Source organism: Narcine bancroftii, chromosome 3 (genome assembly GCF_036971445.1).
Source record: "Narcine bancroftii isolate sNarBan1 chromosome 3, sNarBan1.hap1, whole genome shotgun sequence".
In the NCBI taxonomy this organism is placed as follows: domain Eukaryota; kingdom Metazoa; phylum Chordata; class Chondrichthyes; order Torpediniformes; family Narcinidae; genus Narcine; species Narcine bancroftii.
Window position 1 is genome coordinate 27,147,028 of NC_091471.1, and position 26,085 is coordinate 27,173,112.

The following is a 26,085-nucleotide window of genomic DNA, read 5'->3' on the forward strand; positions in this document are numbered from 1 at the left end:
AAAATAGGCTGGAAGTAGACATTTAAAATAAGGCTAGAAGGTAAGGTTTTCTCTGAATGGATGAGTGTTTCCTTGTCCATTTTCTGATCAAACGGGCTTTCTTTTCAACTATTTAAAAAGATTTTGCACTTTAGATTCCAAGTTGCTTCTAATTAGCAAACTAAGCAGTCATGTGCATCAGGAGGCCCGGTGTGGTATTAAGTGATAAATGTAGATTAATAATTTGAAAAGAGAGTGTTGATGAGATCACAATAACTTCTCAAATTTTCATGGTTCATGAAGGAATGGAAGGGTTCTTTCAAATCACATTTTAATTTAAAAGTTCACCTTGTTCTTAAATCCCTCTATAATCCAAATTCTTCCAGGTTTTCCCACCATTGCATCTTGCCTTTTCTATAATTCTCTTTATCCCTAAAGTTTTGGATCCTCTCCAACCATCAAGCCTCTCAACCTCCTTTAACTAGAATGCCTTTTGAACCAATTTTCATTTGCATTCCCCTAAACTGAAAGCACTAAATGAGTTCAGATTGTGGCAGTACAAAATTTCACCACTTCTACCATACATAGTAAAATTATTTACCCCAAAATATTAAAACAAAGATCACAATGCAGGCTCTTCAGCCCATTGAGAAGGTTATTAGGTTGTCACGACACTAACAACTGCCATCGTGCAAGCTTCATATTTATAACAAACCTGGATTTCATTGCCTGTTATGGTGGAGGAGGCTGATTCAATACTAATTTTGAAAAGGGAAAAATATGCAAGAATATGTGAAAAGAATGAAGTGGTTGGAATAATCAGGTAGCTATTTCAAAGAGTCAGCACAAACACGATAGTTTGCATTGCCTCCATCTCTGATGACTCAGCTTTTATGTCACAGCTCCCTGGAGTTTTACGGCATAAAATTCATGCTATAATCCTATTAAATTTGTGGCACTCATACTTGCAAGTATATTTATGTGATTGTAATTATTATGCACAACTATCTGATATTATTTGAAGGTTTTTTTTTTAAAAAGTGTGCGGTGAAGTTTATGAGGGATACAAACAAGAAAATCTGCAGATCCAGTGCACAAAAACACTGGAGATACTCACCAGGTCACACCACATAGGAAGCAAAAAGCAGACATTTCGGGTATGAGCCCTTCAGGAGTGCTGAAAATCACGGAAATGCCAAAATAAAAAGGGTGGGTGGAGTGGGGGGTGAGGAGATAGGAATACCAGCCAACAAGTAAGGGATAATGAGTGAATACAGCTAGACGAGAAAGAAGCATAGGTGATGGGGGAAAGGGCAAAGAAGAGAAGGGAGGGAAGCAGGTGGAGAGTAGGGATAAGGGGGAGGAAGGTGGTAGGGAGGGATTAGTATAAAAATTACACATGTATTGTCTTAATATATATATATATATAATTATTGATTGAATGTATTGTGGTTTTAAAATTTTAAATAAAATATTCAAAAAGAGAGTAGGGATAAGTGAGACAGAGAGACGAGGGAAAGAGAATGACCGTGGGTGGAGGTTAGCGGAAATTGCAGAAATTGATATTGATACCATCTGGTTAGAGACTGCCAATACAAAATGCAACATGTGGTTCCTCCAATTTGCAGGTGGCTACAACTTGATAGCACACGAGGCAATGGACAGATATGCCAGGCTGGCAATGGAACGTGAAATTGAAGTGGTTGGCCATACAGAGGTCCTTGCTGTCGCAATGGAGAGAGAGCGAAGGTGCTCAACAAAGAGTTTGCCTCATGTACTGCCAGGTTGAGGCCATTCCTTCCTCCAGCTCACCACCCCCTTCTCTTTTCTTCTCCAATCAGAGAGCTACTTTTCTTTGCCCTCTCCCTTATCACCTCAGCTCCCAACTCTATCAACCTAAGACCTTACCTGTCAGCCTCTGCCCACCCTCCCCCCTCCCCCTTCACCTTTTTATTCAGGCATCTACCTTATTTTGGCATTCCTGAGTAAAGGCACAGGCCCAAAATGTTGACTGCCTTTTATATTCCTGTGGATGCCACGTAACTTGCTGAGTTTCTCCAGCACTGTTGGGCACTACTTTATGATGGATAACATCCTCTTTTTGTGAGTGGTGTTGCAATTATTGACTCATACGTGCAAGATGGACAACAAAACTTTGAATAGTTAAATGGACTAAAAAAATATACACTAGTGATACATGTCAAACAGATGCCTATTAACTAATTTTTATTTTGCACTGCAATAGCAGGCAATGGCATAGATGTGTGCTGCCTTATCGGAGTACTAAACCACTGTGCTAGCTTGTTCACATTTAGACACAATGAATGCAAATGTAAAATAATTACATGTTTTTGTAACAATTATATTGACTTAACTAATGCAGACTATGCTGTACACCACTGCATAACTATACAGGGAAAATGTACAAGTTGAAATACTTGTATTTTCCCTTGCATTTTTAGCTGCATATATTTAAGCAGATTTACTTGCAACCTGCACTGGTTTTTAATTACCTTTCACAAAAGATTGGTCTGATAAGTAAAGGTGATTGTCTTAATTTGTACTATTGCAATTTTTTTTCCTTCTGGTGTGCAAGAACCTTTTTATTTCCTTACATTTGCAGTAAATAACTGCAGATCTGGCAGGCCAGAGCACTTTACAGTTGTGTTCATTCACGTTTGTGTTACCCGGGCTACAAATGTTAATTGTATATAGAGAAACTGTTGTTGCTGTTACACTGGTTGCATTCAGAGTACTGCATGAATTACGGGATTGTTGACTTACATTTGTCACAGGGAATTGTAATAAAAGACAGAAAAATTATAAAGGGATGACTCCATTTTTATGTTTTACACATACGCACTTGGCATAGCATTCCTTTTCAAGGATTTTAGGTAGAGTATTTGATCTCTACTGCACTTCACACATGTTCTTGGTTACTCATTACAAGATTTGCCATCGTACAAAGCCATCATATAGAATGCAAGATACCACAAAGGGTGGGGGGAGGTGAGAAATTTCCAACATTTCTTGGAAGCCGACAGCTTGTATTTATAGGGTGATGCATTCAAAGTTTCATTGAGCAGAATAAAACAAAATTAAATAACACCCAGCTGAGGGAGGAGGTAGTGGCTAAGCCTTATTAGCTTGCTATTATGTCAGATTTTGAGGAGGACATTCAAGAAAGGGAGGGATTGTGAAGATTAGGAAAGCTGAGGACTCATATTTTCAGCACTGTTTTCTTTGCGACCAAACCACCAGACTGGCAACATGAAGAACTCAGTGCAAATCTTCTGATTTTGTCAAGGAAGGTCCAAAAGAACTTGAAAGTGTCCCATCCAAAAAATTCAATCAAATAAAGTGACATTGTTGGGACGTTTTATTGCTGGATTAAACAGAAACACACATTAAAGAAATCTTACAGTCAAAAGAACCACCTTTGCCAGTGTTCCAGTATTCCAGTATCACTGATGATAAAGCTGGCCACTATTATTCTCAGGTATGTTCTAATTCTGTCCCTGGATTAAAGCAATAAACTATGGATTTCACCAGATTTGTTAGAGATATTCAAACCTTCAGGTTAGTTCGATCGTGGTAGATCTGGTACCGATCATTCACATACCAGTTCCGCCTTTTCCAGAAATCGGTTGTCATTTTATCCAGCATTTTGCTTTGAGTTTTGTTGCAGAAGACATGCTGTCTGAGTCGACGTTTTCTCTTGGCTCTCTTTTTCCAAAGTTTCTTCTTATGACCCGCCTGAAATTAAAGGTGCATTGTTGAGGATCGGAACAGCACAACTCACACGTGCATTCATGGTTCAAACCTGAATTCACTCCCTGCCATTTCCAACAAGAAACTGCTGAGAAAAATTTGTGCTTCTTGCAACTTTCATTGAACCAGCTCCAAAGAGATGATATCTTTCCTTAAAAAGGAAGACTAACACTGTTCACAGTATTCTAGATCAGGTGTTAATTAATTTTTATACATTGAGAGATACCGCACAATAACAGGCCATTCCAGTCCACAAGCCTTCCCCCGCCCATGTGACCAATTAACCTACTCTCCCTGTTCGTCTTTGTTCAATTGATCAATTTCCCTATCTTTAAATTCCAAGCTCTTTGAAATAAGGACTAAGATTCCATTAGTCTTCCAGATTATCTGCTGCATGTGTGTGCTAGCTTTGTGTTCCATGTACAAACTATCCAAAAATTCCCTTTCTTTAAGCTCAGAATGCAGAACAGCTCTAAACAACATCTTCAGACTAACTGCTGCTTTTAGTTTTTCCCCATTTAAATAATGCTCAGTTCTTTTGTTCTTCCTTCCACAATGAACAACTTCACATTTCTTCACATTTGCTGACTGCTTCATTTAACTACTAAATATCCCTTCTGTAAATTGCTTGTATCGTGCTCACATCTTGCCTTCCCAACTATCAATTGTGCCGTCTGCACACTTGGCCGCTGTACGTTGACCCCACATCTCTTCTTGCTACTTCCTGCCTTTTAACCAATCCTCTATCCATGCCATATTACATCCAACACCATGGGATCTTGTTACTCCACCTTTTGTGTGGAACCTCAGTGAATACCTTCTTGAAAAATTTGTAGTTGCTCCTTTCAATGCACTCTTTTCAGACTTCTCAGAAATCTAATCAACTTGTCAGTCACAATTTCCCCTTCATGAAGCTATGTTGACTCTGCTTGATTAAATGACAACTTCCTAAAATCTGCTATTCTTAGTTAATAATTGATTCTAGCATTTTTCCAAAGGATACTAAGCTTATTTGCATATCGCAAACCACATTTAATTTTGCTTCCTTTGCCACGCCTCTTGTACTTTCTAATTACAATCTTTTATCTAACCTTTTATCTGCGATTGCCGGGACCGGACACCTGCTGTTGTTCGGAATCTTCCATATTTTGGAATCATTTTAATTTTGGTCCCTTTAAGCAAATGCCTCACTTCTAGCCCCCGCTGTCCATCCACCCACTGCTGCCCACCCCCAGCCATCTGTTGCCCCCCCCACCCCGTCCATCGGCTGCCCATCCTCCCCCATACTCCATTGCTTCTCCCCCCCCCCCCCCCCCCAGGCCAGTGCTAGACTATTTTGTGCCCTAGGCCTGGCTGAGTCCTGGGGAGGTGGGGTGGGGGAGGGAAGGGAGTGTGCGTGATGACTGGTGGTTCGACGAGCATCGTACAGGAGGCTCTCGATCAGCACATTGGTCAGGTGGAGGTCAGAGGCGACAGGGTGGCCATCTTCCTTACCAATAACTGGCAGAGTGGTACCAACTGTGTGAAGGATTGTGGATAACAAAGACAGCCATTGGTCCCACATTGAGCCATCTGCCACCTGCTTCTCTCCCACTGGGTGGGGGAGCTGAGAGTCACCTATCCACTGAAGGTAAGAGAGGATAGGGGCAGGGACTGGTGGGGATCTCCCTCTGAAAATGCTGAATTTATTACGGGAAATTAATGTTACTTATGTGTAATTGCATCTACCAAAGAAAGGGTCGATTTTTGGAGGGTGCCAGTGTTTGGAATCTTGGATGGAAGGTTAGGAACCTGTACAATTCTAAGGAATTTTGGAAGGTTATAATCAATGCATCTAATATTTGCTAGGGTAATTGGAAGGAAGACATCTTGGTTATGGGACTTGGCAGCTTCTTTCCCAATTAGCATGCCTAATATTATTTATGATTTTGGTATTTAATTCCTCCCTGGCATTGGTCATTGAATCACACAACAAAGAAACAGACCACCTGAATTAATTCCATCTTCCAGCACTTGACCATAGCCTTCTATACCCAGGCGATACAAGTGTTTATCAAGACACTCACCCAGATTCCCTTTAAATTTCTTAATTCTTTCTCAAATTGTTGGAGGCTAGTACAATAGAGACATTTAAAAGACTCTTGGACAGGCACATGGATGCGAGAAAAGTAGAGGGTTATGAGAGTGATGCAGGGAAGATTTAGTTTGTTGTGTAAGTTTATATAGGTCGGCATAACATCATGGACAGTAGGGCCTGCACTGTGCTGTAAAGTTCTATGTTCACTCCATGTCCTCTGACTTTATTCACCTATTGAACAGGGGAAATGTTTCCTTTAGACTACCCAGTCTAAATTCATTTCAATTTAACATACTTCCATCATGTTCACTCTTTCCCTTCTCTAATGTAGCATCTAGAATCTCCAGTCTCTCCTCATAATCAAAATGTTCCATCTTAAGCAACACCCTCCTCTGCATCAGTTCAGGTCTATTACATCTTTCCGACACTGCAGTGACCAGAACTGCACTTGGTACTCAAGCTGAAATCTGACCAATATCTTATAAGGTGAGAGCACAACCCCCCTGTCTCAATGCCCCAACTAAAGAAGGCCTGGTCCCCATACATCTGTTTAGACATACAGCTTGGTAACAAGCCCTTCTGACCCAAAAGGCCGTGCCGCCCAATGACACACAATTAACCTACAACCCCCATACATTTTGAAGGGTGGGAGGAAACCGGAGCACCCGGAGGAAAGTCATGCAGACACAGGGGGAATGTACAAACTCCTCACGGGAAGCAAGGATTTGAACCTGGGTCTCTGATCCTGAACAGTATTGCACTAACAGCTATTTTCTTAAAAAATTATCGACCTGCACTATTTTTTGGGGACTTGCAAACTAGGGACCCTCTGTTTCTCAATACTAACGAGGTCCTTCCCATCCATGGTGGATGTCTTTGCCTCATTAGTACTCCCAAAATGCATTACCTTGTATTTATCAGGATCAAACTCATCCACCATTTTTCAGCCTACTTCACCAATACCATTATAATCACCCCGTCAGCCTGTCTGACTTCCATAAGGACAACAAGTCCACCTAGTTTGTGTCATCTGAAAACTGACTGATCATGCCTCTTACATGAGCATCCAAATAATTCACATGTATGAAAAAATCCGTGTTATCCTGAATTTAAACGACCGACAAAAAAAAATAAAGAAAATAAATTTTCAGATGACCAAGACTGGGGCAAGTAAAAGGAGTAGAAAAGGAGGGAGCGGCCAGCGAGGAGCGGCGCAGTGAGTGAGTGGCCCAGTGAAGGAGTGGGGACTTTGGTTCGAGGGACTTTGGTGAGCAGGGGCTAAGAAGGAGCTTATTAGTAAAAGGTATTATAGTAAGAAAGGAGGAAATGGAGTCAGTTGGGGTAGTTAAGTGCTCCAATTGTGGGATGTGGGAAGTCAGAGACTGCACAGCTGTTCCTGATGACTACACCTGCAAAAGGTGCATCCAATTGCAAATAATGAGTGACCGTGTTAGGGAGCTTGAGCTGCAATTGGATGAACTGAGGATCATAAGGGAAGCAGAGGCAGTGATAGAGAGGAGTTACAGGGAGAAAGTCACCCCTAGAAGGCAGGAGTCAGGGAATTGGGTGACTCTGAGGAAAGGAGGGAGAGTGCCAGTGCAGAGTACCCCTATGGAAGTGCCCCTCAGCAACATGTATTCGGCTTTGGATACTGTTGGGGGGAACAGCCTATCAGGGACAAGTCGTGGGGGTCAGGTATCTGGCACAGGGGCTGCCCCTGAGGTTCAGAAGGGAAAGAAGGATAAGAATAGGATTCTTGTAGTTGGGGACTCATTAGTCAAAGGGACAGATAGGAGGTTTGTGGGACGAGATCGGGGATCCAGGTTGGTATGTTGCCTCCCTGGTGCCAGGGTCAGGGATATCTCTGATCGAGTACATAGCATTCTGCAAGGGGAAGGAGAACAGCCAGAAGTCGTGGTCCATGTGGGGACCAATGACTTAGTTAGAAGTGGGGATGAGGTCCTGAATCAGGATTATGTAGAATTAGGTAGGAAGTTAAAAAACAGGACCTCCAAGGTAGTAATCTCTGGATTGCTGCCCATGCCACGAGCTAGTGAGGGTAGAAATAGGAGGATGTGGAGGATGAATGCGTGGCTAAAGAGATGGTGCAGGGGACAAGGGATAAGATTTCTGGATCATTGGGATCTCTTCTGGGGAAGGTCAGACCTGTACAAGAGGGACGGACTCCACTTGAACTGGAGGGGGACCAATGTGCTGGCAAGTAGATTTGCTAGAGCTGTGGGGGTAGGTTTAAACTAGTTTGGGAGGGGGGTGGGGAACAGAGAGTGAGAGCAGTGTCCAGGGAGTATGGCCACCTAGCTAGGAATAAAAAAGATAAGAAAGGTAGGATGGAGATTAGGGTAGAAGGTAAAAAAGAGAATATATGTGAGGGTCATTCTCTGAGATGCATATATTTTAATGCAAGAAGCATAGTGAACAAGGTAGATGAGCTGAGAGCATGGATAGATACTTGGGGTCACAATATTGTGGCAATTAGTGAGACCTGGCTACAGGAGGGGCAGGACTGGCAACTTAATGTTCCGGGATACATTTGTTTTAGATGTGATAGATCAGGGAGTAAAAAAGGAGGAGTTGCTCTGCTTGTTAGGGAGGACATTACTGCCGTGAGGTGGCAGGATGGTATGGAGGGATCGACCAGTGAGGCTGTTTGGGTGGAATTGAGGGGTGGAGGAGGCAAGAGGGTGCTAATAGGGGTGTATTACAGACCACCAAATGGGCCAAGGGAATTAGAGGAACAAATTTGTAGGGAGATAATGTATATGTGTGAAAATCATAGGGTAGTGATCATGGGAGATTTTAACTTCCCACACATTGATTGGGATACCCATAGAGTTAGAGGGCTGGATGGGCTGGAGTTCGTTAAATGTGTTCAGGATTGTTTTCTAAATCAGTTAGTAGAAGAACCGACTCGGGATGGTGTAATACTGGATCTCCTGTTAGGGAACGAGCTAGGTCAGGTAGCGGACATTGATGTTGGAGAACCAATTGGTCTAGTGACCATAATTCTGTTAGTTTTAGGGTAGTTTTAAGGAAGAGCAAGGAGAGGCCTAAAGTTGAGGTTCTGGATTGGAAAAGAGCAAATTTCGTAGGAATAAGAAGGGATTTGGGGAGTATTGAGTGGGACAGGATATTTTCAGGTAAGGATGCTAATGAAAAATGGAGGATATTCAAAAAAGAAATTTTGAGGGTACAGAGTAGTTATGTCCCAGTGAGGATCAAAGGAAAGGCTGGAAGTCATAGGGAGGCTTGGTTTTCGAGGAATATTGGAAATTTGGTTAGGAGAAAAAGGGAGGTGTACAAGAGGTATTAAGAATAGAGAGCTGACAATTTGAAGGAGGACTACAAGGAGTGTAGAAGGAATCATAAGAAAGAAATTAGAAAGGCCAAAAAAAGGCACGAAGAGGCTTCGGCAGACAGAGTAAAAATAAATCCAAAGGGTTTCTATAAGTACATTAAAAGTAAAAGATTAGTGAGGGATAAAATTGGACCCCTTGTAGTTAGTGAGGGTAGGCTGAGTGAGAAGTCAGAGGAAATGGGGGAAATTTTGAATGATTTCTTTGCCCTGGTATTCATTAGGGAAAAAAAATATTGAACCAGTTGAGGTAAAGAAAAATAGTGGGGAGGTAATGAAGCATATAAGGATAACCGAGGAGGTAGTGATGGCTGTGTTGAAAAAGATAAAGGTGGATAAATCTCCGGGACCGGACAAAATATTCCCAAGAACACTCAGGGAGGCTAGTGGACAGATAGTGGGGCCATTAACAGAGATATTTAGGATGTCACTGGCCACGGGGGTAGTGCCAAAGGATTGGAGGGTGGCACATGTGGGCCGCTGTTTAAGAAAGGGTCTAAATGTAAACCTGGGAATTATAGGTCCGTGAGTCTGACGTCTGTGGTGGGCAAGTTGATGGAAAGTGTTCTGAGGGATGGTATTTACAATTATTTGGAGGTACAGGGATTGCTAGGGAGTAATCAGCATGGTTTTGTCAGGGGTAGATCATGCTTGACAAACCTGATTGAGTTCTTCGAGGGGGTTGATGAAGGGAAAGCTGTGGATGTTGTCTATTTGGACTTTAGTAAAGCTTTTGACAAAGTTCCCCACAGGAGGTTAGGAAAAAAGGTGGAAGCATTAGGTATAAATAAGGAGGTAGTGAAATGGATTCAGCAGTGGTTGGATGGAAGGTGTCAGAGAGTAGTGGTAGAAAATTGTTTGTCCAATTGGAGGCCGGTGACTAGTGGAGTTCCTCAGGGTTCGGTCCTGTGTCCACTATTATTTGTTATATATATTAACGATCTGGATGTAGGGGTAGAGAATTGGATAAGCAAGTTTGCGGATGACACAAAGATTGGTGGTGTTGTGGACAGTGAGGTAGATTACCGTAGATTAAAAGATGATTTAGGAAGGCTGGAGGTGTGGGCTGAGAAATGGCTGATGGAATTTAATACAGAGAAATGTGAGGTGCTGCATTTAGGAAAGGCAAATTTAAATAGGTCATATACATTGAATGGAAGACAATTGAGGAGTGCAGAGCAACAAAGGGATTTAGGAGTTATGGTAAATAGTACCCTCAAGGCTGATACTCAGGTAGATGGTGTGGTGAAGAAGGCATTTGGAATGTTGGCCTTCATAAATCGGAGTATTGAATTCAAGAGTAGGGAGGTTATGATGAAATTGTACAAGGCATTGGTGAGGCCAAATTTGGAGTACTGTGTACAGTTTTGGTCACCAAATTATAGGAAGGATATAAACAAAATAGAGAGAGTGCAGAGAAGGTTCACGAGAATGTTGACAGGATGTCAGGGTTTGAGTTACAGAGAAAGGTTGATCAGCCTGGGGCTTTTTTCTCTGGAGCGTAGAAGATTGAGAGGGGACTTGATAGAGGTGTTTAAGATTTTAAAAGGGACAGACAGAGTAAATGTGGATAGGCTTTTTCAATTAAGAAAGGGGGAGATTCAAACTAGAGGACATGGTTTAAGATTGAAGGTGGAAAATTATAAGGGGAACATGAGGGGAAATTTGTTTACGCAGAGGGTGGTGGAGATGTGGAATGAGCTTCCGGCAGACGTGGTCGAGGCGGGATCATTGGTTACATTTAAGGAAAGACTGGATCGTTACATGGATAGGAGGTGACGAGAGGGGTATGGACCGGGTGCTGGTCAGTGGGACTAGGAGGGTGGGGATTTGTTACGGCATGGACTAGTAGGGCCGAACTGGCCTGTTCTGTGCTGTAAGTGGTTATATGGGTGGATGGACCCCATAGGAGAGTGCTGAGACTTCGTTGGACACGCGCAGGTTTGCCCTGCTGAACTAGCAATATCCCTCAATGCGTTTGCATTCTTTTCGCTGTCGCCAATTGCATGGAGGTGAGCCAGGTCATCAGCGCCAAGAAAGTGGTAGAATGTACCTAAGGCCTGACCAGGACACTTGCGTGGAGGTGTCGGGTTGTCTGTGCCGGGAAGGTGGTAGAGTGCGCCTAGGGTCTGACCGGGACACTTGAATCAGAGCTGGCGGGATGGGGATAGGATATAGAGGAGAAGGTGGACGATGGCAGTGGAGTTGAGATTTCCCTGTAAGGTTTGGTGTTTAAGCTGACCCAACTTTGAGCCACACCATCATATGATAGGTAAAAAATATACGTTTAAAATTGGCGGGGATTAATTATGACAGCGGCACGGTTACATAGCAACTGCCACAAACAACTGTAACAACACCTATAACTGGGGTTTGAATATAAATTTTATAAGTTACAGGAATTACCTGATTAAAGTGAACTTTACATAATTAAAGACTATAATACTGATTTTTTTTTCAAATTACATTACATTTCACACTTTCTTTTGTCTTTTAAACAGTATATACTTCTTTTAAACAGTATATACTTAATGCAGGTGCATCAGTTAGGCATCGGAAGAGTGAGTGTCAGTCAACCGGAAAATTTACATATCCGACATCCATCATCCCTGTACGTGTCAGTTAATGCAGATTCTACACTATATCAAACAGCAAGGCTTCAAGCATCGATTCCTGTGCACATCTCTGGTCATAACCATCCAATCACAAAAACCGTTCTCTACCATCATATTGTTTCTCCTATTGTCAAGCTAATTTTAGATGCATTTTTGCCAAATTTGTGCCACATCCGTGATTCAAATTTTTCAGATCCTCAGATGCCTTAATGATGTGCATTTAAATCACATTTACTGCACAGCCTGCAAGACATTCTGTTACCTCCTCAAAAAAAATTCAGACTGGTCAGACAAGAGCTGCCCTTGTCAAAGCTAATATAAAGGAGCTTTATATTTCCAAATACTGCCATGTCATCAACTGCCTCAACTTCACCACTTCCTCTCAGAATGCTCTGCCCTTCACTCCCTCTGCACCAATCCTTACCTCACCATCAAACCCACAGAAAAGGGTGGTGCTGCTGTGGTCAGGCGCACTGACTTCTACCTTGCTGATGTCAGACAATCTGTCTCAGATGCCTCCTCTTACTTACCCCTTGAACAGGACCTCACCAAAAAACATCAAGCCACCATCTCTGACCTTATCACTTCTGGTCATCTCCTTTCCACATCCTCTAACCTCATTGTTTCCCAATCCTGCACTGCCCATTTCTAACTCCTAACCATAATCTAAAAACCCAAGTGTCTCGGTAGGCACAATGTTTCCATATGCTCCTGCCACACTGAAATGGTATCATAAGACCATAAGAAAAAGGAACTGAAGTAGGCCATTTGGCCCATGGAGTCTGCACTGCCATTCCATCATGAGCTGATCTATTCTCCCACTCAACCCCATTCCCCTGACTTCTCCCAATAACCTTTGCTATCCTTTCTCTTCAGATACCCACAGCTGCCCATGATAGCAATTTCCAGAGGTTGACCACTCTCTGGCTAAAGAAATTCCTCCACAACTGTTTTAAATGGACACCCTTTAATCCTGAAGTTGTGCCCTCTTGTCCTGGACTCACCTACTATGGGAAACATCTTTGCCACATTTACTCTAGCCAGGCCTTTCAAAATTTGAGATCACCCCTTATTCTTTTGAATTCTAAAGAGTACAGTCCAAGTGCCATTAAACATTCCTCATAGGTTAATCCCTTTATTCTAGGAATCATTCTTGTGACTCTTCTCGGAACCCTCTCCAATGCCAGCACAACCTTTCTTAAATAAGAAGCTCAAAACTGAACCCCATACTCCAAGTGAGACCTCAAACCCTCAACATCACATCCCTGCTCTGATATTCTATTCCTCTAGATATGAATGCCAATGTTGCATTCGCCTTCCTCACCACCAACTCCACCTGGAGTTTAACCTTTAGGATATCCTGCAGTACTCCCAAATCCCTTATGCACCTCTGAATTTTCTCCCCATACAAATAAAAGTCTGCCCTTTTATTCCTTCTATCAAAGTATATGACTGTACATTTTCCAGCATTGTATTTCATTTGCCACTTTGCCCATTCTTCTAATCTATTCTTGTCTCTCTGCACCCTCTCCATTTCCACATCACTACCCGCCCCTTCATTCATCTTTGTATCAACTGCAAACTTAGCCAAAAAACCATTTATTTTGCAATCCAAATCATTAACATACAATGTAAAAAGTGAATCAAACACTGACCCCTGAGGAACACAGTGGTAACGAGTAGCCAACCAGAATAGGATCCCTTTAGTCCCATTCTCTATTTCCTGCTGATCAGCCAATGCTCTACCCATGCCAGTGTCCTTCCTGTAATTCCATGGGCTCTCATCTTAAGCAGCCTCATATGCGGCACCTTGTCAAAGAACTTTTGAAAATCCAAATATACAACACATCTTAATGAAGGGTTCATTCCCAAAACATTGGTTATGTATCTTTAACATACAACATACAACACATCTTACCTCAATTTTGACCCCCAGTCCAGACCCTCCGCAACTTCATCCATGATATTTCACATGCTCTCCATCACTTCAACACTTCCAGTTCTCCAAACTGGAGTGCCTCATTTGTCCAATCTCAAATCCCTTTAATTCTTTCTCAACAACAGACCCAACCAGTCTCCCTCGATTACCACCTTCCTCTGCCTTGCAGAACTTGGTCACACTCTCAATAGCCTCCTTTGACTCAACCCACTTTCTACATCCCCACATGGGTCCCTGCTATGCCTGCCTTTTTGTGGGCTATATGGAGCAATCCATGCTGCAAGCCTACACATGCAAGGATCCTCAACTCTCCTTCTGCCACATCAATGACCATATTGGTGCTCCCTTATGCAACCACAATGAGCTTGTCAACTTTATGCACTTTGCAGCTAACCTTAACTCTGATTTCAAATTCACTCTCCTTTTTCTCGATGTCTATCTCCATCTTCAGACAAATCTCTACAGACATTTCCTACAAACTCATCAAATCCCAATGTTTCATCTTCACACCCTGCCCTCTAAAGGATTCTATTCCTGTCTCTCAATTCCTCCATTGCATCTGCTCCCATTCCAGAACATCCGAGATGTCCTCCTTCTTCAAAAAGCATGGTTTCCACTCTACTGCCATCAATGCAGCCCTTACTCATCTCCACTATTTCCCACACATCTACCTGGCCTCCTCAGCCTCTAGACGTAACAAAGACAGGATTCCCCTTGTCCTCACCTACCACCCTACTGGCCTCCACAATCAACATATTATCCTCCACAATTTCTGCCACCTACAATGAGATCCCATCGCCAGATACATCTTACAGCATAGACCACTCGCTCGCTCTGTGACTACCTCTTCCACTCATTCCTTCCCACTAATCAGCCCCCTTGGTACCTACCCCTGTGACTGCAGGAAATGCTACCTACACCCAAGCCTTGTTCCTCACCACCATTTAGGGCCCAAACATTCCTTCCAAGTAAAGCAACACTTCAGTTGCAAATCTGAAGGTGCTGGAGAAACTGGACGCAGCCTGGGAGATCATTTAATTGAGTGCCTTCCTTCTGTCCGCTGCAATAACAGGGACCCCCCCAATAGCCAACTTTTTCAATTCCACACTCCATTCCCAAACCAACTTGTCTGTCCATGGCTTCATACACTGCCAAACCAAGGCCACCCACTAACTGGATGACACCTAATATTCTATCTGGGGGATAAAGAAAGTCCCAGCCTATACTTACAGCTCATGGCCTCCAATCCTGGTAATATCCTCATCCCTCTACATTGATCATTTTACTACTCTTTCTGGGCTTATGCACAAATGCAACCACTTATTTCCCTTATGCAACAAAATCCCTGTTATCTGGAATTCAAGCGACCAGCAGCCTCAAGCAACCAGCAAAAGGTCCATGGGAAATAAATAGGTTAAAAATATGAAAGTTCAAAACTGGCACCCCTAGCGGTTTGCCAATCCATGTAAGATAATGGGTGGCCTCCGTCGGTCATGGTGGACCATGGGTACAGCTTCTGGTAGTAGCTGGGGTGGCCTCTCCAGGGCGCAATCTAGGCAGTGTTAATATGGAGATCTGTCTATTGCCCATGCAGTGGGACCCCCATCTCCATGCTAATGACAGGTCCAAAGGAACAACGAAAGTCAATACAGTTTGGTGCAAGTAGCATCACAGGAGTTGCTGTGCCAGTGCTGGGTACAGCAGTCAGCTGCCTTTGGGACTCTGACTCCAGATTTTTCCCTTGGGATTTACTCCCAAAGCCTTTCTCATAGGAGGTTTGAAATCGGAGCTTTCCCTCTCCTAGTTGAGCTACCATCCATGGTTAATGAGCCCCATTTGCCTGGAGCAACTGGTTTCAACGCACTGGGGGCCACCTTTGGTCCTTCTGCCAGTAAGAACAACTCCACCAAGCCACACATGAAGGCCAGGAGTTAGACTAGTTTGTCAGAGGCTGTTGGAGACGCATGCCATGAAGACCATTTGTGTAGCGAGGAGCTCATCCCCACTACCACGCTTCAGCTATGACAACCTTTAGAACCAACGCAAGCTAAAACAACTGGAAAATTCAATTATCTGTCATCTACCAATTACCATAGGTGCAAGAGACCATGAGTTTTACTGTATTTTTTTTAAACCTTCACTCATCTTAAACATCTTAAACTAGATTATCTGTTTTGATTATTTCATCCCTTATTAACAGTGCTACTATACCATCTTTTCCTTTCTGAGAATCCTTCCTAAAAGTCAAATAACCCTGATGGCCATAATAGAGATATAGTTACCAAAGACCAGAGCTTTGCAATTATGTCTCTATCACATCATACTCATTTACCTCTCATTGTGCAGAACAGAAAAGTGCTGGAGAAACTCAGCAAGTCATGCAGCATCCATGGAAAGTAAAAATCAGATGAGGTTTCGGAGCTGAACCCCTCTTTAGGTGCAATAATCAAGGCAAAGGTACCTATTAATTCTTAACTACCTGCTGCAATGAGCTTACATTCCCACTACCTCCACCAACTGAAAGGTAACATTTCTTTAGGTTTCTCTTGTCCACAAAAAAAATCAGTTATATACATTCCTCTGGCAAATTATTAGCTCATTTAGATTTAAATGTGCAGATTGCTGGAAGCACATACCTTCCGTCGTACCCATAGTCCACAATGCAGTCTCAGGAATCTCTTGACAACAGCTTTTACTGTTTTACGTTTTCCTTTGTTTAAGCTGCAATAGGTTAGGGTCCTTGCTGGCTGTTGAAAACTGGGAGACTGAGGAATCACACTACGCACAAAAGAAATATAATGGACATCAATGCAGAATTTAACAAATGTAAATTATTCTTTGCATACATTAAATGTACCATTTCCCTAAACAATTGCCCCACTTATAGAATCCATTTTTCAGTTTCAGGAAATTTTTTTATGATTAGAGGGCGAAAAAACAAAACTAAAATAGAAATTAATTTTGCCAGATTGTTTACATTGGATAATCTATAGGAATACCAGACAGCATGAGAAAAACAGCTGATCAACTAGAAAATCTATAAATGGGGCATCATTACAGAGTTCTGTGTTGTGTATTGGCCTATATTTTGTGTGGGTTTTTTTAAATTTTTCACTGTGAACCATATCAATCAAAATACATACAAGCATTTCCCTCTTAAATATACACAGTGGCATTTTCTCCCTTTTTATCCCCCTACCTTCCCACCCCCCCCTCCAAACCCATTAAACGTTCAACATATACAATATATTAAAACCATTAAACAATGTCATCACACAATGAAAATAAACAAGAAAAATGTGTCTACACACTGGGTCAGTTCATTTTGTCTTCTTATCATTTTAGGGGGTGGAGGTCCGCGGTAGGCCCTCTCTGTTATGTTCCATGTATGGCTCCCAAATTTGTTCAAATAAAGTGACTTTATTTTTTAAATTATATGTTGTTTTTTCCAATGGAATACAGTTATTCATTTCCATGTACCATTGCTGTATACTCGTGCTCTCTTCCATTTTCCAAGTTGACATTATACATTTTTTTGCTATTGCTAAGGCTATCATATGAATTTTTTTTGCACTTTATCCAATTTGAGGCCTAATTCTCTACTTCTTGTGTTACTTAAAAGAAATATCTCTGGTTTTTTTGGTATGTTATCTTTTGTAATTTTATTTGGTATCTGATTTAATTCTTCCCAAAACATATTTACTTTCGTACATGCCCAAGTTGCATGTACTATTGTTCCCATTTCCTTCTTACAGCGAAAACATCTATCCGATAATGTTGGATCCCATTTTTTTAATTTTTGAGGAGTAATATATACCCAGTGTAACCAATTACATTGTATCATGCGTAACCTCGTGTTTATTGTATTCTTCATAGTTCCAGAACATAACTTTTCCCATACTTCATTTTTATCTTTATGTTTAGATCCTTTTCCCACTTCTGCTTAGGTTTATAGTTTATTTCATTTTCCTGATCTTGCAGCTTAATGCACATGTTGGTTATAAATCTTTTGATTATCATTGTGTCTGTAATCACGTATTCAAAGCTGCTTCCTTCAGGTAATCTCAAGCTGTTTCCTAATTTATCCTTTAAATTCACTTTCAATTGATGGTATGCAAACATTGTACCATGACTTATTCCATATTTGTACTTCAACTGTTCAAATGTTAATAAATTATTTCCCAAAAAAAGTTTTCTATTCTTTTGATTCCTTTTCTCTCCCATTCTCTAAAGGAAAGGTTGTCTATTGTAAAAGGTATTAGTGGATTTTACTCAATAGTAATTTTGGTATTTGATCATTTGCTTTTTTCCTTTCTAAGTGGATCTTCTTCCATGTATTAAGTAAATGATGCAGTACTCGTGAGTTTTTATATTGCACCAGCTTTTCATCCCACTTATACAGTATATGTTCCAGTACCTTTTCCCCTATTTTATCTAGCTCTATCTTAGTCCAGTCTGGTTTTTCCCTTGTCTGGTAAAAATCTGATAAATATCTTAATTGTGCGGCTCTATAATAATTTCTAAAATTTGGTAACTGTAAACCACCTTGATTATACCTCTCTGTTAATTTATCTAATGCTACCCTTGGATTCCTCCCTTTCCACAAGAATTTCCTTATTATTCTCTTTAGTTCCTTAAAGAGTTTTTCTGCTAAGGGAATTGGTAATGTTTGAAATAAGTATGTATCCTTGGAAACACGTTCATTTTAATGCAGTTTACCCTCCCTATCAATGTTATCGGTAATTCTTTCCATTGTTCTAAGTCTTCCTGCAATTTCTTTATTAGTGGCTGATAATTTAGTTTGTACAAGTGGCTTAAGTTATTATCTAACCTGATCTCGAGGTATCGGATTGCTTGTGCTTGCCATTTAGATGGTGATTCTTTTTTAAATTCTGTATAGTCTGCATTACTTATTGGCATCACTTCACTTTTAATTGCATTGATCTTGTACCCCGATATTTCTCCATATTCCTTCAATTTCTTATGTAATTCTTTTACTGATACCTCTGGTTCTGTTAGGAATACTATGATGTCATCTGCAAATAAACTGATTTTATACTCCTTCTCCTTTATTTTTATCCCTTTTATTTTATTTTCTATTCTTATCAGTTCTGCCAAAGGTTCTATTGCTAAGGCGAACAGTGAGGGGGATATTGGACATCCCTGTCTAGTTGACCTACTTAATTTAAAGTGACTCGATACATATCCATTTACTGTTACCTTCACCAACGGTCCATTGTACAATGCTTTAATCCAATTTATATATTTTTCTGGTAGATTAAATTTTTTCTGCAATACTTTAAATAAGTAATTACACTTTACTCTGTCAAAGGCTTTTTTTGCTTCTAAAGCAACAGCCACTGTTGGCTTCTTATTTCCTTGAACTGCGTGAATTAGATTAATAAGTTTACAGTCCGCTGTTCGTCTTTTCTTAATAAATCCAGTTTGATCTTGTTTTACTATTTTAGGTACACAATCGGACAATCTGTTTGCTAATAATTTTGCTATTATCTTATAGCCTGAATTAAGTAGGGATATTGGTCTATATGATGCTGGTGTTAGTGGATCTTTCCCCATCTTTGGCATTACTGTAATTATTGCTGTCTTACAAGAATCTGGCAAGTTTTGTGTTTCTTCTATCTGGTTCATTACTTCCAGGAGAGGAGGAATTAATAACTCTTTAAATGTTTTTTGGAACTTCATCCTCTCCTGGTGTTTTATTGTTCGGTAGCTTTTTTAATAGATCCTGTACTTCCTCTATTTCAAATGGTTTTATTAGTTTGTTTTGTTCCTCTTCTTGCAATTTTGGAAGTTCAATTTTAGCTAAAAATTCCTCTATTTTATCATCGTTCCCCTCGTTATCAGTTTAATACAATTGTACATAAAATTCCTTAAAATTTTCATTAATCTCTGTTGGATTATATGTAATTTGTTTGTCCTTTTTCCTTGATCCCAGTGTTGTTCTTTTAGCTTGTTCTGTTTTAAGTTGCCAGGCTAATATTTTATGTGTTTTTTTCTCCCAGTTTGTAATACTTTTGCTTTGTTTTTATTATTGTTCTTCTCCACCTTTTACGTTTGTAATGTTTCATATTTAATATTTTTTTGTCCGTCAGTTCTCTCCTTTTCGTTATATCATCCCTTTTTACTAATTCCTTTTCTGTACTTACTATCTCCCTTTCCAACTGCTCTATTTCCCTATCGTAATCCTTTTTCATCTTAGTTACATAACTTATTATCTGCCCTCTAATGAAGGCCTTCATTGCATCCCATAATATAAATTTGTCTTTCACTGATCCTGTGTTTATTTCAAAATATGTTTTAATTTGGCATTCAATAAATTCCCTAAATTCCTGTCTTTTAAGTAGCATCGAGTCTAACCTCCATCTATATGTTCTTGGTGGGATGTCCTCCAGTTCTATTGCTAATAATAGGGGTGAATGATCTGATAGTAGTCTAGCTTTATATTCAGTTTTCCTAACTCTCCCTTGAATATGGGCTGACAACAAAAACATATCAATTCTTGAGTAAGTTTTGTGCCTACTCGAATAATATGAAAATTCCTTCTCTCTTGGATGTTGCCTCCTCCATATATCCATAAGTTTCATTTCCTGCATTGATTTAACCACAAATTTGGCTACTTTATTCTTTTTACTTGTCTTTTGTCCAGTTTTATCTAACATTGGGTCCAAATTAAGGTTAAAATCCCCTCCTATCAATATATTTCCTTGTGCGTCTGCAATCTTCAAAACAATATCCTGCATAAACTTTTGATCCTCTTCATTAGTTGTGTATATATTGAGCAAATTCCAAAATTCTGACACTTTATCATTGCATACCTCCCTGCCGGATCTATTATTTCCTCCTCTAATTTGATTGGTACATTTTTGTTAACTAGTATGGCTACACCTCTAGCTTTTGAATTATAGGATGCTGCCGTTACATGTCCTCTTAGTTTGTTATGTCCGCTTCAGTTAGATGCGTTTCCTGCACAGATGCTATATCTATCTTTTCCTTCTTAAATAAATTTAGTAGCCTCTTCCTTTTAATTTGGTTATGTATTCCATTAATGTTTATAGTCATATAGTTCAACATGGACATCTTATATCTTGCATACATCTCTTTTCCACTTCTTTGCCACCTCCATCCTCCTTTTCCCCATTTTCACCTCTTAGTTTTCTCTTATTACACTTAATGTACGACAACACATTTAAAACATAAAGTACCCCCACTGTTCCCAGATCCACTAATAAATTAACCCCAAAAGTTCCCCCCCTCTCTGAGTTGCCCCATACCCCTTGCCGGGCAACCACAACTCCCCTTTTCATTTGGGTTGTGATCTTGTTCGCAGTGTCAACTGAATTTGCAGTGACGGTTATTCCCCCTCCACCCAGCCCTCTCCAGAAAACACTTTTAAAAAAAAAACTCATATAACAAAGCTCTCTCTCTTCTTTTTTTTCCCCTTACTCCCTTCCTTCCCTTCTCTTTTCCCTCTTTAGTTCTTTACATATACATTGTTTTTACATCTTTATATATGCTTTATGGCCATTCTTCTTCATTCTTGTTACATCTCTTCTTCTGTTCTCCAAACGTTCTGCAAATTCTTGCGCTTTATCTGGATCCGAGAACAGTCTGTTTTGCTCCCTGGGTATAAATATTTTAAGGATGGCTGGATGTCTTAATATGAATTTGTAACCTTTCCATAAAGTTGATTTCGCTGTATTAAATTCCTTCCTCCTCTTTTAGAGTTCAAAACTTATGTCTGGGTAAAAAAATATTTTTTGACCCTTGTATTCCAATGGTTTATTATCTTCTTTAATTTTATTCCTTGCCCATTCCAGTATATTTTCTCTTGTCGTATATCTCAAAAATTTTACTAAGATGGATCTTGATTTTTGATGTGCCTGTGGTTTTGAAGCTAATGCTCTGTGTGCCCTTTCCATTTCCATTTCTTCCTGCATTTCTGTCATTCCCAGGACCTTCAGGATCCATCCTTTTATAAATTCCTTCATGTCTGTGCCTTCTTCATCCTCCTTCAGGCCCACTATTTGTATGTTGTTTCACCTACTATCAATTTTCTGAGATAATAACTCTTGTGTCTCTTTAATTTTTTTTGTCACTTTCTTCCAATTTTTCTCTTAAGTCATTCACTTCCATTTCTACAGCCGTTTCCCGCTCTTCCACACTCTCTTTTCCCTATTTCTGTCATTACCAGTTCTAACCTTTGCATTTTATCTTCTGTTCTTTTCATTTTTATTTTAATTGCGTTAAACTGTAATGATAACCATTCTTTTAGTGATCTCATTTGTTCTTCAAAAAAGACTTTATCTACATTCTGTTCATCAGTTTTACCTTTTATTTCTCTTTGTCCATCAGTTTACCTTCTAATTCTCTGTGAAGATCTTGGTCTTCTTCTTCCTCTTCTTCTGTGCCTGTATCCGTGTTTGTGTCTTCTCTTCTTTGTGTCTGCGTCTCTTCTGTTTTTCCTGATGAGCTGCTTGTATCTCTTTGTCGGGCCTCTTCTTGCTGGGCCTCTTGTTGCTGTTCCTCCCCTCTTGGGTTGCTCCTCTGATGTGCTTCTTGACGTTGGTCTTCTTGTCGATCTTCCCTCTCTCTGTCTTCCATGTTTTTTTCGTCGCACCCTCTTCTGCTGTCTTCCTTATCCTCCAGCTGAGAGAACTGGTGTTGGGTGCCTCTCAGCTGCTCGGTCTGTGACAGCCCACTCCTCTGCTGAGCCCCCCTCCCACCGGTGTCCTCTTTCTCCTCTGATTGCGCACTTTTGTTTGGCTCCGAGAGCCATTTTTGTAGTGTACCGGCTGGTAGGTCACGACTCTGCAGGGCAGGTACTGACCTCGAGGGTCGGGCGCTCCTCGTCACCACAGCGTCCTGTTCCTTCCTGCAGGTAAGGCCTTCTTCCTTCTTCTCCAGTGACTTTTTTTTAAACTTATTTTTTTTTCAGTTGTTCTTATTTTCTCCTTCTTGGAAGCCATCTTCTTTCTCTTCTCTTTATCTTTTATTTCTTGTACTTTATTTCTGTTATGCTTTGCTTTTTCCTGACTTTTTTTTCTATATTCCTGGAGAGGGCTGGTTTTCCCAACCGGCCACTACTCCATCACGTGACTCCTCCTCCTCCTCTCTCTCTCTCTCTCTAAGATCTTTTGGCTTCAGTTTACCAAACAAAGTGAATTTTGTTTATGATCTTTGCTTCAGTTGAGATCGAAGTTTTGTGAGTCTTGTGTCTAAATTTTTCTGTGGGCTGGTTGGAAACATAACTTCGACTTTAATTACATATGTTATATTTAGGCTGGGGAATGTATCAGTTCTACACTGTTATAGAAATTTACATAGTAACCAGTGGGTATTGTTATAAAAGGGGGATTTTTAATTAAAGTTTGAAGGTGAATTTTTTGTTAATAAAGTAATTGTTCATCTTTACCCCTGTGTGATATGCCTTCTTTGTGGTTGCTGGTTTGATCTTGTAACAGGCATCAATTAAAAACCACAACATTAAACTATCACTTATTTGCTCTTTCCAACATCAACATGAATGTTGGAAACAGAAAGCTGAAAATAGTTACTGTAAAATGCATATTTAGCACAAACACAAAAAGTGAATTCCTACCCTGTCGCTTCCAATCAATATACAAATTAAGTTGAAGAACGAGTTAGTTGGATAATCTTACAAAAATTAAATGAATGCAACTTAATAAACACAACAGTTACATTGCAAGAAAAGTCCAAGTGAGTGCATCAAAATTCAATTTCCTTCCTGACAGTTAAATTTCTGCTTTCAATCTCACCTGTTGAGAGTGGCAAGTTTGTGTGCACAAATAAATCTATACTCCACAGATGATCCCAGTTTGGTTACCGTAGAAATGGTCGTAGACGAGACATGGTAAGAGTTGAGGGTGGCAAACCTGGAGACCAGTTGCGTAACAGAGGAACTTCTTGAAGCATTATTCTGAGCTAATGGAAGGAGTTGCCTCAACGCTCCTTGAAATACAATTAAAAAAAAACACATTTTAAACACCAATCTTATTCTTAGACTTCTCTTAAAAAAATAAAGATTTGTTTTTACCTAGAAGTATGTAAACCAGTTTAGAATGGCTAAATATTTGCGATTCATGAGAACGAGATCACGCACTATCAGATTCAAGGACAGATTATTTCTTGCTGTTTTAAGACCCCTGAATGAAGCCAAAAATGGTAAAATTATATTGCCTTTGTTCCGTACCAACTGATCTCTGTACAACTCTGCATTTTTCTATGTCTTAATTGATGTACTAGATGTTTGTTCACAAAACAACCTCTATCATGCATCTTGGTAAATGTGACAATAAACTTGAACTGGAACTTGAAATTCTGTATGAATGGTCAGATGCTAATAATGACAGATATATTCAAGCTGAATGACCATTTTACACGACTTAAAAATACAGAAAATGCTGGAAATAATGAAAGAAAGAGGCAATGTTTCAGGTTAGTAGCCTTTCATCAGAACTAGCTTGATTAGGTTTCGAACAGTACAGCACAGGAACAGGCACATCAGGCCATGATGTCTGCACCAAACATAATGGTCAAATTAAATTAAAATTCTCCTACTTGCACATGATACATATCCATCTATTTGCTCCATAATCAGAGAAAATTTCAAGTTCCAGTTCAAGTTTATTGTCACATTAACCAAGGTTCAGGTCTCCTTTAAACTTTGCCGTCTCAAACTTTAAACACATGTCCTCTAGCATGAGAGTTTTATCCTGGGAAATATATTCTGACTTTATTTCTAACATGTTTGGTTTTGTTGATAAGTCTTCAATTTGAAACATTAACTGTTTCTCTTTCCATCGATGTTGACGACCCTGCTGAGTATTTCTAGCATGTTTATTTTCAGAATTTCAACATAGTCCAAATGTATTGAGGACCCTAATAACTCCATGTCTTTTCTTGCTCCATTCTTTTGTTGTTTCATAAAATAGTACAGCAGAGTTCAGGCCCTTCAGCCCTTGATGTTGTGCTAAACCATATATTCTTTCCTAGAAAAGGTACTAAATCCTCCTTGCCCCATAACCCTCCATGTGTCTGTCTAAGAGTCTCTTAAATGTTTCAGCCTCCACCACCATCCTTGGCAAGGAACTCCAGGCACCTACAACTCTCTGTGTAAAAAAAAAAATTAACTCTGATGTCTCCCCGAAACTTCTCTCCCTTAACTTTGTACATATGTCCTCTGGCATTGGCTGATCCAGCCCTAGGAAACAGGTGCTTGCTGTCTACCCGATCCATGCCTCTCATAATCTTGTAGACCTCGATCAAGTCTCTCATCCTTCTATGCTCCCGCATCGGACTTGTCAGCCACAATCGAGCCTGCAGCTGACGTGGACTTTTACCCCCTCCATAAATCTTCGTCCGCGAAGCCAAGCCAAAGATGCTCCAAAGAGAAAAGTCCCAGCTCTGCTAACCTTGCTTCCCAAGATTTGTTTCCAAATCCAGGTAACATCCTGGTATATTGAGAATCTCCTGAATGTCAAGATGAAACTGGAAACTGAGATCAGTCAGTACAGATCACTACTGGATGGTAGCAATAAGAGGTAAGACAAATGAATGTGGCCATTAAGGACATACCAACTTGTTCAGGTAGTTATTCCCATATAAATTTAACCGCTTCCCTTTTGTAAAATAATGATGGAAAGTGAGTGAAATATGGAAGTCTGCAGATGCTGTGATTGTAGTAAAAGTGCACAGTAAATGCTGGAGGAGCCCAGTAGTCTTGCAGTGTCCATAGGATGTAAAGATATATTACTGACGTTTCGGGCCTGAGCCCTTCTTCAAGATGGAAGCAAAAAGCAGGCAGGCGAGTTTGCGGAGAAGCTAGTGGAGTTGTTCAAGTGAACCAGTACGGACTTGAAGGGCCAACATGGCCTGTTTCCGTGCTGTAAACAGTTATATGGTTATATCTCCTTCGCAACCTCTCCATGGTTTCCACATCCTTCCTATAATGAGGTGACCAGAACTGAACACAGTACTCCATGTGGTCTTACCAAAGATTTGTAGAGTTACAACATGACCTCTCTACTCCTGAATTCAATCCCCCATTAATGAATCCCAACATCCCAAAGGCCTTCTTAATTATCAACCTGTGCAGCGACCTGTTCATCCACACTCTTAAGTAACCAACTATTAACCCTGTAATCAGCCTTCTGGTTTGTCCTTCCAAAATGCATCACCTCACACTTATCTGGATTAAAATCCATTTGCCACTTTTCTGCCCAACTCTGCTTTCTGTCTATATCCTCTTATAACCTTCGACCACCTTCAGCTCCATCCACAACTCCTCTAA

The 26,085-nt window shown here is 40.4% G+C and overlaps 2 protein-coding genes across 3 annotated transcripts in view; one reads left to right on the forward strand and one right to left on the reverse strand.

Moving 5' to 3' along the window:
* The window catches only part of LOC138757034 (receptor expression-enhancing protein 1-like), a 177,861-nt gene extending 175,055 nt beyond the window's left edge, over positions 1 to 2,806 (forward strand). The window contains exon 10 of the transcript XR_011353285.1: positions 1,608 to 2,806. The gene's annotated coding sequence lies outside the window, so the exon portion shown is untranslated. The remainder of the gene's footprint in view (positions 1 to 1,607) is intronic.
* Positions 2,807 to 3,343: 537 nt separating this feature from the next.
* mrpl35 (mitochondrial ribosomal protein L35) overlaps positions 3,344 to 26,085 on the reverse strand; it is a 28,571-nt gene continuing 5,829 nt past the window's right edge. For both annotated transcript variants that reach the window (XM_069923661.1, XM_069923662.1), the window contains exons 2-4: positions 23,552 to 23,744; positions 16,391 to 16,532; positions 3,344 to 3,735 (exon numbers count right to left, since the gene is read on the reverse strand). In XM_069923661.1, the coding sequence (XP_069779762.1) occupies positions 3,547 to 3,735; positions 16,391 to 16,532; positions 23,552 to 23,744 (524 nt within the window). In that variant the 3' untranslated portion in view covers positions 3,344 to 3,546. The remainder of the gene's footprint in view (positions 3,736 to 16,390; positions 16,533 to 23,551; positions 23,745 to 26,085) is intronic.